The sequence below is a fragment of the Harpia harpyja genome, chromosome 1 (assembly GCF_026419915.1).
Source record: "Harpia harpyja isolate bHarHar1 chromosome 1, bHarHar1 primary haplotype, whole genome shotgun sequence".
Lineage (NCBI taxonomy): Eukaryota > Metazoa > Chordata > Aves > Accipitriformes > Accipitridae > Harpia > Harpia harpyja.
This window is the reverse complement of record NC_068940.1, coordinates 12,398,469-12,411,103: the sequence shown is the minus strand read 5'-3', so window position 1 is coordinate 12,411,103 and position 12,635 is coordinate 12,398,469. Positions and strand designations below refer to the sequence as shown.

Sequence of the window (12,635 nt, the reverse complement as noted above, 5' to 3'; positions counted from 1 at the left end):
CAGAGTGTACAATATAGTAACCTTGGAAAGCTGGGCTGGTCACAACGATAAAACATTGGCACCTCTGAGAAAGACTCAAACTCAGCTCAAAACAAGCCTTTTAGTTGCACACGGCTGTTTGGACCTTTGCTGTCCTCTCTGTGCAGTGGTCAGCAGCTGGACATGTCAGTGGCTATGTATCAGATCAGCCACTGGACAACATTTTCATTTCATAATGCTCAACAAACTTTATACTTCAGCAATCCTTGCAACAGTACAAAGTGCCAGGTCTCTGACTTGACTAACTTAGTCAGCAAACTGAGTCTAGTTTTGCCCCAGATAAATATGCCTCTCCATTTAACACAGCAGGCTCCGGGCCTCTGCTGCGTCGCCCCAGTTTCACAGTGGCCTGCAGGCAAAATACTGCATAGTGGTGATTTGGGGCCAGTGCGGGAGGAAGGTGGGAGAACTGGTGTCTGCGTCTGCCTGTGATCTAGAGAAATCCAGATGAGGCAACGGGCAGAGAAGACAAAGCAGCCCGTGGAAGTTGCTGCGAGGAATTGCATCCATAGGAAACATTTGCAAGAGCCTTTTTGAACCCATTGTGTTGTGCAGAGGCTCAGGAGCGTCAAGTACAGACCATACAACCTCAGGCAGTGAAGGAAGTAGACATCTCTCAGGTTTTTTGGATGTGAGTGATTGCTCATTATCCCACTGCACCAGGAATAAAATGAACTATTTCATGCGTCGAAGGACAGAGCACCTGCCAGCACCTCCCCAAATCAAAACAGGTACCTCTCCAGATATATGAAAGAGAAGCAGAGAAACCTGAAACTGCGTCCCCCATTGCAGATGTGACAAGTGTGTGCCAGAAGAAGGCTAGGTGGTCAGAAGACAGCTTTATTTCCAAGGTCCTTACTGTTTTGAATAGCTTTTGAACTACCTCAAGTAACCAAAATGAGTTATGAAATTCAATTATCCAGGTTGGAGGAAAATTATGTATAAAATGAAACATACATGTACAGAACAGGCAAAAATAAAGTGAAAACGTAGAGATGTCCAGGGCTGCCTGAGGGTGAAGAACCAGTCTTGTAACTTGTCATTAATTATTCAGTTTCCATGTTTGTTGCAGAAAATGCGTGATTAATATCCTTCATATTTGATAGAAGTATAATGTAAAGAGAAGTATAATGCTATTCCTTGAGACAGCAACATGTGATGGTATTGAGACAGATGAAAAAGGGAAAGGTTTCACAAAGAGTTTTTCTGTAATTTCCTTTTCACATCTTAAATACAAGCATCAAAGCTTAGACCTTCAACTGTGGCTGAAAAGTACTTGATGCAAAGTAGGCTCCAAGCCTGCGGAAATACCTATTGTGTCCCCCTGGTCCTAAGCTGATCTGGTCCTCCCAGGTTTGATACTTAAATGCATATGTTGTAAGTGCTTCTAACAAAGATCATCTGGGCTTAAGAAAGACACTCTACTTTTAGTTTCTGTTCAGCTTCTTCTATTGGCTAGTGCCATAAGTATAGAAACTGCTTGACTGGCTCTAGATTGGCACTTGACATAAGCATGGCTTCCAATGTCTGGTCCCCATTATCTGTATAATGCACATTTTTTACACTCCCAGAGTCTTTCTTGACTGCAGTGTGTTCCAGTGTATTAGCAGATGATGTTGTTAGAAAGTGCTAGACAGTAAAAAATGGGACCAATCCAACATTGCTTTTCCTACTGGGATTTACAACACGCAACATCCTGTTTGCTGCAACATTGGAACTCTAGTTTGAGGAGGTGTGTTCAGACTTAGCCTTGTAGTGCTAGACAATTCATAAACCAGGCTAGCATTTTCCTCATTGTTCTGGCTCACAAACTCCATAGAAAGTGTTAACAGTGCTCAGTAGACAGGTGCTGGGACAGCACACGTCAATTTTGCTAGGAACTATCCTCAGTAGGTGCGATTTGGCCTTTCTGGAGCAGAAACACCACCACATATCCCATATTGGGTAACAGTTTCATGTTGCAGGTCTAGATGACAAACCCCCTGTTCATCTCCGATTTCCTAACGGAAATGTGGACTGTGCCAAAAGACTAACTTTCTCTCTCCCAAACTTACCCTTGTGAGTCACTGAATATGTTTTACTGAACCAATAAATAGTTAAGAGATTTGTGTGAAAGAGCAGTCGAACTGAAGGAGATGCCAAAGGCTTATTTAAAGACCATCTATTTTAGCCATGTATTTTTAAGTATCTTTACTATTTACTCCTGAACACTACAGAGCCAGGAAGTATTTTAGTCAGTTTAACCTAAAAGCTCTCCTTTTTAAGCAAGAATTGCATAGCAGCATGGAGCTTTTCTCACTGATACCTACATGTGTTGAAGACACCAGCAAAGACCCAGCACTGGCCATATCGCACGGGTTGCTTAGAACTGTAATACTCCAAGAGAATGTCCACGCTTCCTGTCCAGGCTGAAGGTGCAACACCGTAAGTGTACATATTGTCCCAGGATCCAGCAATCATACCATTATCATCCCTGGAGTTGATCTAAAGACAAAGGAAATGAGCATTAGGGATGTCAGAGACTGAATAATAAAGAGCTCTTTAACCCAGCAGACAAAGATAGGATGGGAGAGACTGAATATAGCCAAGTTTAGGCTAGAAGACAGACAGAAATGTTTAATTAAGAAGGTAGATGAATAGAACAATCTTGCTAAGGGCCACGGATTCTCCATCACTGAACAACTTTGAATGAAGGTCAGACACTTAAAAATAATGGAGAGATTAAATCACCACAATGAGTATCCATGTTGCCAGTTTAGTAAGTTTTATTAACATTAAACGTGCTTATTGCTATGTATTTTTAATAAACATGATCAGTTACACACTAATAAGCAGGCCTCAGAAATATTAAGCCAGATTCTTTTCTAACATCGTCTGTTTTTCTGTCTGTATCAGCCCAGAGATTTTAATAAAATCACTCTTGATTTACAGCGGATTGAGAGGAGAACCAGTCCACTGTTATTTTTAGAGTAGAAACTAATTTCTACAGTCCAGCACACACAAAAACAAGAAGGAATTTGCTGTGTAAGTTTTCTCCTGGTAAGATTATACAAAGCAAGGAGTTTTGCTGACTAATGGCTATACTGATAGGCATTAACGAGCAATACATCTCCTAGCAGCAATTTGAACCAAACCAGTCGAGGCTGTGCAAAAAGCTCATTCGCCCTGTATCTTTTAATTATGCTAATGTGGAACAGCTACACACCAGCCAAATAAATCACAATTCTCATTTAAAAGCTTTTGGCTAGATTAACTACTGTTTTATAATTAGAAAATCGACTTCCTGTGAACCCTAGGACTGAATAAAGATAAGTATTCAGAGTCATAACCAAAGGGTTAAGGGGTTGTGCCCATCTCACTGTTGTAGGAGACATGCCAAGAAAAGAGGCACTTCAAGGACAAGGCAGCATGTTGATCTTCAGGCTGTCCTCTGGCTGTAAAGAGAGGAAGAAGGGGGCAACTCTACCTGTTCTGCAATGTCAGGAAACCTTAGAATGATCCCAGAACGGGGGCACCTCCTCAGACAAACTCAGGTCTACCACATTTCAACTTGAGAAAGAATGAGGGTAAAGAACACAGATGGGACTTAAACACCTCTTGGCCACTTCTTACTGAGGTCCAGATTTCAGACGGCCAAAACTCCCACCCAGCTATGGCCTAGTCCTGCAGATTAGACCTAAAGGCCATTGACTCCTGGATTTCCAATGGTGAATTTCTCCACCTCCCTAGAATGACTGAGTGGCTCAAAACCTAAGTAATATCCAAGCCCTCTTTGAGTTCATAAACTTTGTGCTATTCTGCCCTTAAGGCTTCCATGGTCCCTGCATGAGGGACCTTTTACACCTACTAGCCCAGCAATGACGAACCACATTCAATTCGTACTTCTGTCTGAAGGTCTGAAGTCACATTTCTAATGTCTTGGGTGAAAGAACTAACCAAAAGGTTAAAAGAGAAAGAGAAGCGGGGGTGTTCTCAATACTTCTTGCGGAAGCTATTCTATTTAACATGATGGTATGCAACGTTCAGCATGTGGCACTGAGAGGCTGGAGATCCCATTTCAATGTCATCTAAGACAAAGAGCTCATTCTTTTAAAGCCTGGGAAAATGCTGTAACAAGTGGGTTAAAGGATCATCTGTCTCCAGCAGCCATTTTTTGTGGACAGTCTATTTTAGTAGCTGACTTGGGAGAACATCTAATGACACTAGCTCGATGACTAGAGTATTATTCTGGGAAGTGGAAGGCATCAATTCAGACGTCTATAAGGCAGAGGAGTGGACTCAGCCTCTGCCTTCCACATCCTGGATGAGATGTCCATCTTGAATATTAGGGATGGGGCTGCTCTTGTACCCACAGCGTGACTCCTGGTGCCTAGCAGCTGGAAAGAATGGAGACATGGAAAGTCTTCTCCTTACTCTTTGCTTCTGGTTATTTTAGGTACTTCCATTCTGAATGGGGTAAGTTTTGTGGACTCCATGTTTAGGAGGACAGCTCTCACAGTGTTTTCTTCTGGGGCCAAGGTAGCTCACATAAATATTCTCAGCCTGACTAGGCCATTCAGGGCGTAAAAATCAGACACAGTAACACCCACCATTGCAGTGTCTTAAGACCCATTAAGGTTAGTGCTGGAGTCCACATGAAGTCTCTCAGTTCCCCATCCAAAATTCCACCCATTATGCTGCCTTACTGTCCATGGCAGAAATAGCTTTCTTAGCTATCTCAGCTACTAGAAAGTGAGCACAGTGTCACAAGAAATGCTATCATGCCTGGAGTGCAATGTCTAAAAGCAGTTTTCCTACCAGTGAGGTACCATTCTCAGGAAAAGGCGATGAGCAGACATAAGTATTTCACCTTTAGCCGAGTGAAATAAAATACCAGACCCCAGAGGTCAGAATGGACAATTGATCCGGCACCTGTTGGAGTGAGCACATAGGGGCAAGAGGGCCAGTTAAATAAGCCTGGCTTTGATTTATGAGTTGCTTCTGAGACATATTAGGCATCCATTACATACCACTGCAGAGGCAACACGGCAGATTTTGATTGGGTTTCCACGCCCAGAGAGCTCCAGTTCTGCCTTGTCCATCAGGAACAGGCAAGCATCCAGAATGTTTTCTTCAAACTAGATAAAAGAAAATAAAAAGGGAAACAGAGGGAAAATTGAGTCACTTTTTATTCTGGAAAGCAAAGGCAAAGTTATCTTTCGTTACTGTTATAATAGATGATCAGCTTCAAAATTCGCTGGTCAAGTCAAAGTTCCACGTTTAAAAATACAAGTTTTGTTCTAGAATAATTGCTCATGTATGGTAAAAAAAAGTGAGTGGTTTTGAGGGAAAAGAGAGTGTAATTTTCAGTTCAATCTCAGTCCAGTTTCCAGAAGGTTGAAATGACAACACAGCCTTTCTGACAGGACATAAAATTTTAAGTGCTAACAAGTATATAATAGGAAGATATTATAATAATAACTACAAGAAGCTAGTCTGCTCGTGAAGGACTTCATGTCCTTCACAGATTCCAGACCTGTTAATTTCAGGACTTCTCTGACACAGCCAATGCAATGCTGGGAAGTTAAACAATAAGTGGTTTGCCAACGTTAATTTGAAGACACTTACATTTTAAAATTAATTTTTAAATCTGTTTAAAATTGACAAGCCAAAAGCTGACTATACTGATTAATCCTGGTCTACAAAACTTAGACATAAAAAATACCAAGTGATCTAAAGTAGTCTTCTTCAAAAATAGTGAAAAGGTACAATTTCTTCGATCCAGCATGAACAAGCACAAGAATGAATTGAGGGCAGAGGTGCCTAAATAGACCAGAAATTATTTGTCACAGAACTTGCCCTGCAATGTATTTCATTTTCCTTAGGAGAAACTGCATAGCAAAGGAAAATACCTCTGTCCCCTGGAAAACAGTAGAAGACAGGGAAATGCACATTAATAAAACTAGAAAAAAAATAAAATTAGTATCTTCTAGGTACACAATCTTATATTAACATTCAAGGCTGTGACAGAAACTCCACGGAGCTTGTCCCCTTGCCGTGTTGGGTGCTATATTCTAAACTTGCATCCTTAAAGATATGATTCACACTAATAGGATTTTTGCTCTCATGCTGCTACTAGAGTTGGATTGATTTTGCAACCGTCTCCAGCCTGGCTTAGGCCTCCTTGGCAGATAAGGGCAATCTGAGTTTTGCCTCCTGAAGAAAGTGAGAAAGAGCCCAGCCCAAGCTGCTGCTTTGGCAGCCCAGGGAGAGGCAGAGGAGAAGGAAGAGTGAGGCCAGAGAGCTGAAAAGGAAGCCCCAAAGAGTCAAGACTGCTGCTGATGCTGCAAGGAAGATGGGAGGGATGGGGGTGACATCCCAGGCAGCAGCCGAGCTTTGGCAGAAGCCAAGAAAGCAGAGGCACCACTGTGTTTCACCACTCTCAGCCATGTCCTGGCAAGGGAAAGTCCTTTTCTTTGCCTCTGCCTCAAGCCTGCCTGTCTCTCATTGCTCAGGGTACCACAGCCGTATGGATCCTTTTCAGCAAACATCCACCAAGGCAGCACACCTCTCTTATCATCACCCACACTTGCATTGGATTACTTTCTCTGGAGCAGACATTCACTAGTGAGTAACACCTTATAGTCTGAGAAAAACTGAATTCATGGTGTTTGGGCAAATAGGAAAAGAGGCATCAGTGTTTCCCAGAGACCTGCTCCTAATATTGTATCATCCCTGGGAAGCTGAATAATTGCATGGTAGACTCTCCAGTCCACTCCACTGGTATGTGATGTAAATAATCTCGGGTGAATAACCATGCTGTGGAGACCGTCCTTCTCAGGGAGAATGCTCACAACAGATAATGTAAACTCTGGGCCCTCATAGCCGTCCTTTCTGCTTCAAGTTCACTTTTCTTCTGATCTGGCCCAATGATTTATCACTTTCACCAGGATCAAAATCTGCTTTCTGCACTTTAAGTCATCAGCAGTGCCCAGGACCTGAGTTAAATCAATAAGAAGTTTACCCTGCAAATTAAATCTTTCTCATCTACAGTTTATGAGACACTGTCGATCTTGCCAGCATATACAGAAAGAATAAAGGAAAGAAATTGCTGTCAGGGTTGTTGCCTTCCACCTCAGCATTTACAAAATGACATGAATGCTCGTGAAATAACTGGATTAACAAAAGAAGAGATAGGACAAACTGTAAAGTCTAGCTGCCTTACACTGCTGCAGTAGTGTACGATGCAGAGTAGCCTTAACTCTAAAGCCAGTTTTGCCCTTCTTCACTATCCAGGGATTTAAAACCATTAAATCAAACTAAATCAGTGTCCTGCTCTTGTATTGGCATGAAAATGCTATCTAGAGGGAAGCGGAATAGAAACATAGCACTTGTAAGGCTAGACACCCTTGAAATGCCAGGGGAACCAGAGCAGCAGCAGGCAGCCAGGACAGGTGAGTGAACTTGGGCCAGACTCAGGCACTGCCTGCCCATCACAAGCTGAAATGGAAATAAACCAAATTCAGGACCAAGAAACTTTGGCAGAGCCACCTGGGAAAGACTGCAGGTGGAAAACAAGGCACGAGAAAACACACAGGCAAAGAGATTCTGTCTGCCCACAGATGTGTGTTGTGTTACAGAGCAATGCATTCATATAGGCTGGCCTTCAGTGGGCATCCTTTTTCATGCTAACCTGTTTCTAATAGATGACCTTCCATTTAAATCAAAGTAAGAAGGGCTGTATCACCTTTTGGACCAGTTGAATTAGGGCTGTATTTCTCACAGTCAGTTGCAGGCAGATGTGATCTCACGTTGCCTACAGTCTGATCTGACCAAATGCACGTGCTGTAAAATTACATTTGCACAGTGGGCTGCAAAGCTAATGCAGCTCAACATGTGGACATGAGACAACTCAGGACGGTAACAAGAACTCTATGCCCACCTGTTTTATTTTATTTTTCTCACAAAAAAACCAATGTTAAGTGATCAATATAGCATTCAACTTCTGATCTTTCTCAGCTAGAGAATTCCTATGTGCCTAGATTTCTTCCAAAGTCAGACTTCCCCTGAATCCCCTGTGGGCTTTTGTGAGTGACTGGCTATTTACGCTTTCTTAGAAGAAAGGAATCACAGTCGTGTTACAAGGAACACCTCCATCCTCATTCATTACAGCTATGTTTCAACTGGTCTGTTGTTTTTTCTTCCTTGGTCCATTTTTCTTGCCTTTCCTCCTCTCATGTTGATGCTGCTCATTAAAGACAGCAGCTGTGAGAATCATCTCCCACTAGTAACCCAGTTTTGAACTGTATGTTCCTTTTTAATTTAGAACCTGAGTTAAAGCTTCCAGCTGTCATTGTTCAAGGCAATTTTTTAGCCTAAGATTATTACCGTGCACAAGTCTGTCTATATTTTTTTATATGACCATATACCTCTCACCTCTATGACTGTATGTGGCCTTATACTTTTTACTTACACTGTTGTACAGGGCTATATATCATAAAAACAAAATACATACTTGTATGCTATATCCATAATATAGGCCTTGCTGCTAGTACTTTTACTCATTCACAGCAATGCTCTTATTCTTAACATCTGGAATTGCTGAAAATGAGGGAGATGCATGTTTTTAATGGTTGGAAATTGTCAGGGTAAGATCAGGAACATCACGTCTTCCATCTCACTGGAAGTGAGGGAACCAGAAGAATATTTCTCCATTGCTTTGCAGTTTGAGATGTCTGTTACACCCATACAAAATGATTGATTCCATTAAAACTCTTAGCTTGGGCCCCCTTAGATACATCTGCCACACTCAGTTTGCACACAGGCAAGTGATAGCAAAAGGTGCACCACAGTACAGTGTGGAAATCAGGTCCTCCAATTTCAGACAACACAGGAATAAAGTACTTGACAAAGGGCTACGGAACAGCCCTAACCTCCGAGACAGAACTATCTCCTAGCAAAACCAAATAAATAATGCAGTTTCTCAAGGGATGCTGGTGTTTGTGTCAGGAAGGTGCCAGATTTGCAGAATATAAGCACCTCAGGCCAAGCCACCATAGGCCATTAATTTAGCATCTTAGGACATAAATCCAGCAGCTGGTTTAAGCAGCACCTTCCACCTCCAGCCACTCATTCCCCTCTCTCCCTCCCCCTTACATCTGCCACGGAATGAATCCTAAATCTAGGAACAGAGCAAGCCCAAAAAATAACCCAGGGGAAAAAAAAAACGCAAAACCAAGGAGATGCTTATTCAGCTAGATCAGCTCTCCAGTCTGATTCACTGCATGGCTGCACAAGCACTTGCAGGGGGAAGGAAGGACCAGGAGGGGGCATTTTTGGTCAACTTAAATGCACACCCAGCTTTGGCCTCAGGATCTGGTTCCACATCTCTTATATCAGAGGCACCATCAGCTTATGGCATTGCATCCCCCCTCCCCCCTCCCCTTATTTAAGGGTTATTTTTGTCTCAGTCAGGATGACAGTCAGACCCCGCAAACAACGGCACTGACACAACCAAAGGAATGGTGCAGAGGCAGGAACTCCCTAAGGCAGTGCGGCTGCAGGAAAAAAAGATGAAATTGTACCCTTAAATAAGGAAACAAGAGAGATGTGAGTTCAAAGAGCTCTCCAGGGCAAGCACACTGGCAATCCATCCAGCTCAAGCTCTGAGACTGTCTTTAGCTGAGGGAAAGAAAGCAAAGCAAGAAGGCCCCTTCTGCAAGGCTGCGCTGGGGAGGTGCCAAGAAAACTGAATGGATCCGTCACCATAGCATTAAGGAAATACTTCAATACGTTCTTAATTGTGCTGTTGTGAAAATCCAAGAGGTGAGCTGAGCGGAGTTCACCGTGTCCAATAACTGTCCGTTGGAGCACCTCTGAGTGACAGCTAGGGTTAGCTTTGCTCATTTTGATTCTGCTTGTTAATGCCTTTTTCCTGTTCTCGCACAACAACTTAACTCTTTCATCCCGTAGGGATTTTCAGGCTTGTTAGTGCTTACAAACAGATTGAGGTAAAATAAGCAAGCAGTAAGTCTGATGTTACTGAAGGCACACCAGTACCGCACACCAGCCTGGCGCGGGGTGTTTCCCACTGGCTGCAAGAGGACACTGGAGACTGATGTTGTCAAGTCCAGGCAGCAAAGGGAGGGGTTTCCCCCCTTTGTCACTGTGGTGAGGAAATTTAAAACTCTGGTATTAAATCCCAGTTTGTCATAGGAACCCTGTGACAAGCTGACCCCCAGGAAGATCAGCATTATTTCCACCAAGCTGCTAAAACTAAAAGGAAGCATCAAAAAGCAATACAACCTATTGCCGAAAAATGGAAAAAAAAAAAAAAATCTTCACTCTTTCACCAAATTGGTTTGGTCCTGAAGTAGCAACAACATAGCATCAGAAATACTGCTGCACTGTGGAAACCTCAGCTAATGATTAGAACTTTCAACAGGCAGCCTCTTAGTATCTGAAATATGCTCCTAAAACAAAATCTTTAAATATTAGCTATTATAACATTGCTTTTCTGGATTAGGCATATACCCACTTCATACAATTTTAAAATTATGCCCCTCGTCTTTCTGAAGGAGACACCAATAATGCACTTCAGAGCCCACAGTCTGAACCACAGTCTGGTGTCAATTAAACTCACTTGTTGTCCTACTGGGAGCAGCCAGAGAAGGTCTAAATAGCTCACCTGACCGTAACTCCAGCTTCTCGATTTTATCTCATTGATGTTTCCATGGAAAACAATACCAACATCATTCAGGACATATTCTTCTCTTTCCTTCTCTTCATCCAGGTACACGGCATCCTCTGCATCAGTTTACCAAAAATAAATGTTAACATAGTTGCTTAGTTTTCATATAGGACAGATAAAAAAATCTTAGCATATAATACAGTCATCTTTGATGAAAACTACCCCTCTTCCATCAAACAAAGCATTACTTGCTTCAACAGAGTACAAGAATAAGGAGGTAGTGACCCCAGTTAGGAATATGATACACAACTTAAAAGCATGCAAGATGCAAAAATGCTGACAACTCCTGCCTGTTTTCTCAGGATCTGTAAAGTATGATTAAAATGTCACGTCTTATCAAGAATTTTATGATTACTGTGTACCACTAATTTAAAAGTTGAAGCACCATGATGAAATTCTGCATCTGTACAAACAGATCAAAGAACAATTTCAAGCCTATTAATGTTAATGGAAAACAGCTCAAGTCAAAGAAAAATCTGTAGTGCACTAAAAAAAAAGGAATACAGTTTTTATAGTGTATTAACAGAAGGGTTTGATTGCTTTTTCTGTACATAAGTTATTGACTGGAGTATCCCTCCTCCATGTTGCTTGACTGGCCAGCTAATATGAGGAGACATTCAAGTGTCCAAGTGAAAACTGTAAGTAATTGTAAGGATGTAAGGAAAACATCTTTATCAAAACATATACAAAGGGTATATCCTAGATTAGTCTTATATCAAGAGTCAAGAGTGTATGCGTGGACCCTTACCCTGCAAACATGATTCACATACGTAAATAACCCATTATTAATATTCATAAATAACCCTGAATGACATGAAACTATTCAGATGTTCATAGGTAAGTATGAAGTAGGTCGTGATTCTGTGACGCTAGAATAGTTGAGGATTTCTTTCCTGTGCCAATACTTGTATTTTGAGACTAAAAGATGCTGCTTAACCATTAATAGTCTGGGAACTGATTAATTTGAGGAAATCAGTAATGTGGTACCAGATACCAAATTAAAGGGAAGCAATAACCTCTGACAGTTTGATATGAGCAAGTACAAAACTACCACTCACTACTGCCATAGTGGATTTTTTCAGCATCCCACTACAAATTACTAGAGGATCATTTCACTTTTAAAAGCCTATTGATTTGTTGTATTTTGTTGAAATGCAAATCAGATTTGTACTTCCTTGTAAACATCATCCTCAAAAGCTTCTTCATTTGCCCATAGAACTGCAATTTGGCTGAAAATAAGCTCAAATCGGAGCCCTCTGAAAAAACCAATGGCAAAACTCACACTGGTTTCAGCTAGGTGAAGGGTTTTGCCAGTCTGCACACCTGACCCTGCTGGAAGTTTTGTTTTCTATGAAGATATATTTATATCTCTATGTCTATACATACAGAAGGGATTATGCATAGGTATGTGACATAATGACCTCCACATTGGTGTGCAAGGAATGATAGGGAAGCAGGTGTTAGATCCAAGAAATTTTTGTTGCATTTGAGGACATCAGTGCTTGCTGTTATGCTTTTGACAGGGTTGCTGTACAGGCGCTGCAGACTACCTCCGAATCTGAGCAAATAAAGAAGCGGCAGGTTTTATCGGGTTTTCCCTAAGGCAGGCAGGTCTGAGACCCACTCTTGCATTTGGTGGGGTGCTGGTATTCACCCAGTTTCTGAAGGCTGGGCCATCAAGAAGTTTCTTCATAGGCTTGTCACTACTCATGACCTAGTTAACCTGCACCCAGGCACAAAGCGGAAGATCACGAGTTTATTATATTCAGAGGCTACCAGGTGCAAGAGAGCGTTAAAACTTGACAGTGAATCAAAAAGCTGCCGTTATTTATGTCAGCAGGGACTCTCATACTTACAAAACTGTATA

At 41.9% G+C, this 12,635-nt stretch overlaps 1 protein-coding gene across 5 annotated transcripts in view; it reads right to left on the bottom strand.

Moving 5' to 3' along the window:
- The window catches only part of F13A1 (coagulation factor XIII A chain), a 64,816-nt gene that overhangs the window by 25,271 nt on the left and 26,910 nt on the right, over window positions 1-12,635 (bottom strand). For all 5 annotated transcript variants that reach the window (XM_052778400.1, XM_052778312.1, XM_052778645.1 and 2 more), the window contains exons 5-7: window positions 10,706-10,824; window positions 5,049-5,156; window positions 2,349-2,523 (exon numbers count right to left, since the gene is read on the bottom strand). In XM_052778400.1, coding sequence (XP_052634360.1) covers window positions 2,349-2,523; window positions 5,049-5,156; window positions 10,706-10,824 — 402 coding nt within the window. The remainder of the gene's footprint in view (window positions 1-2,348; window positions 2,524-5,048; window positions 5,157-10,705; window positions 10,825-12,635) is intronic.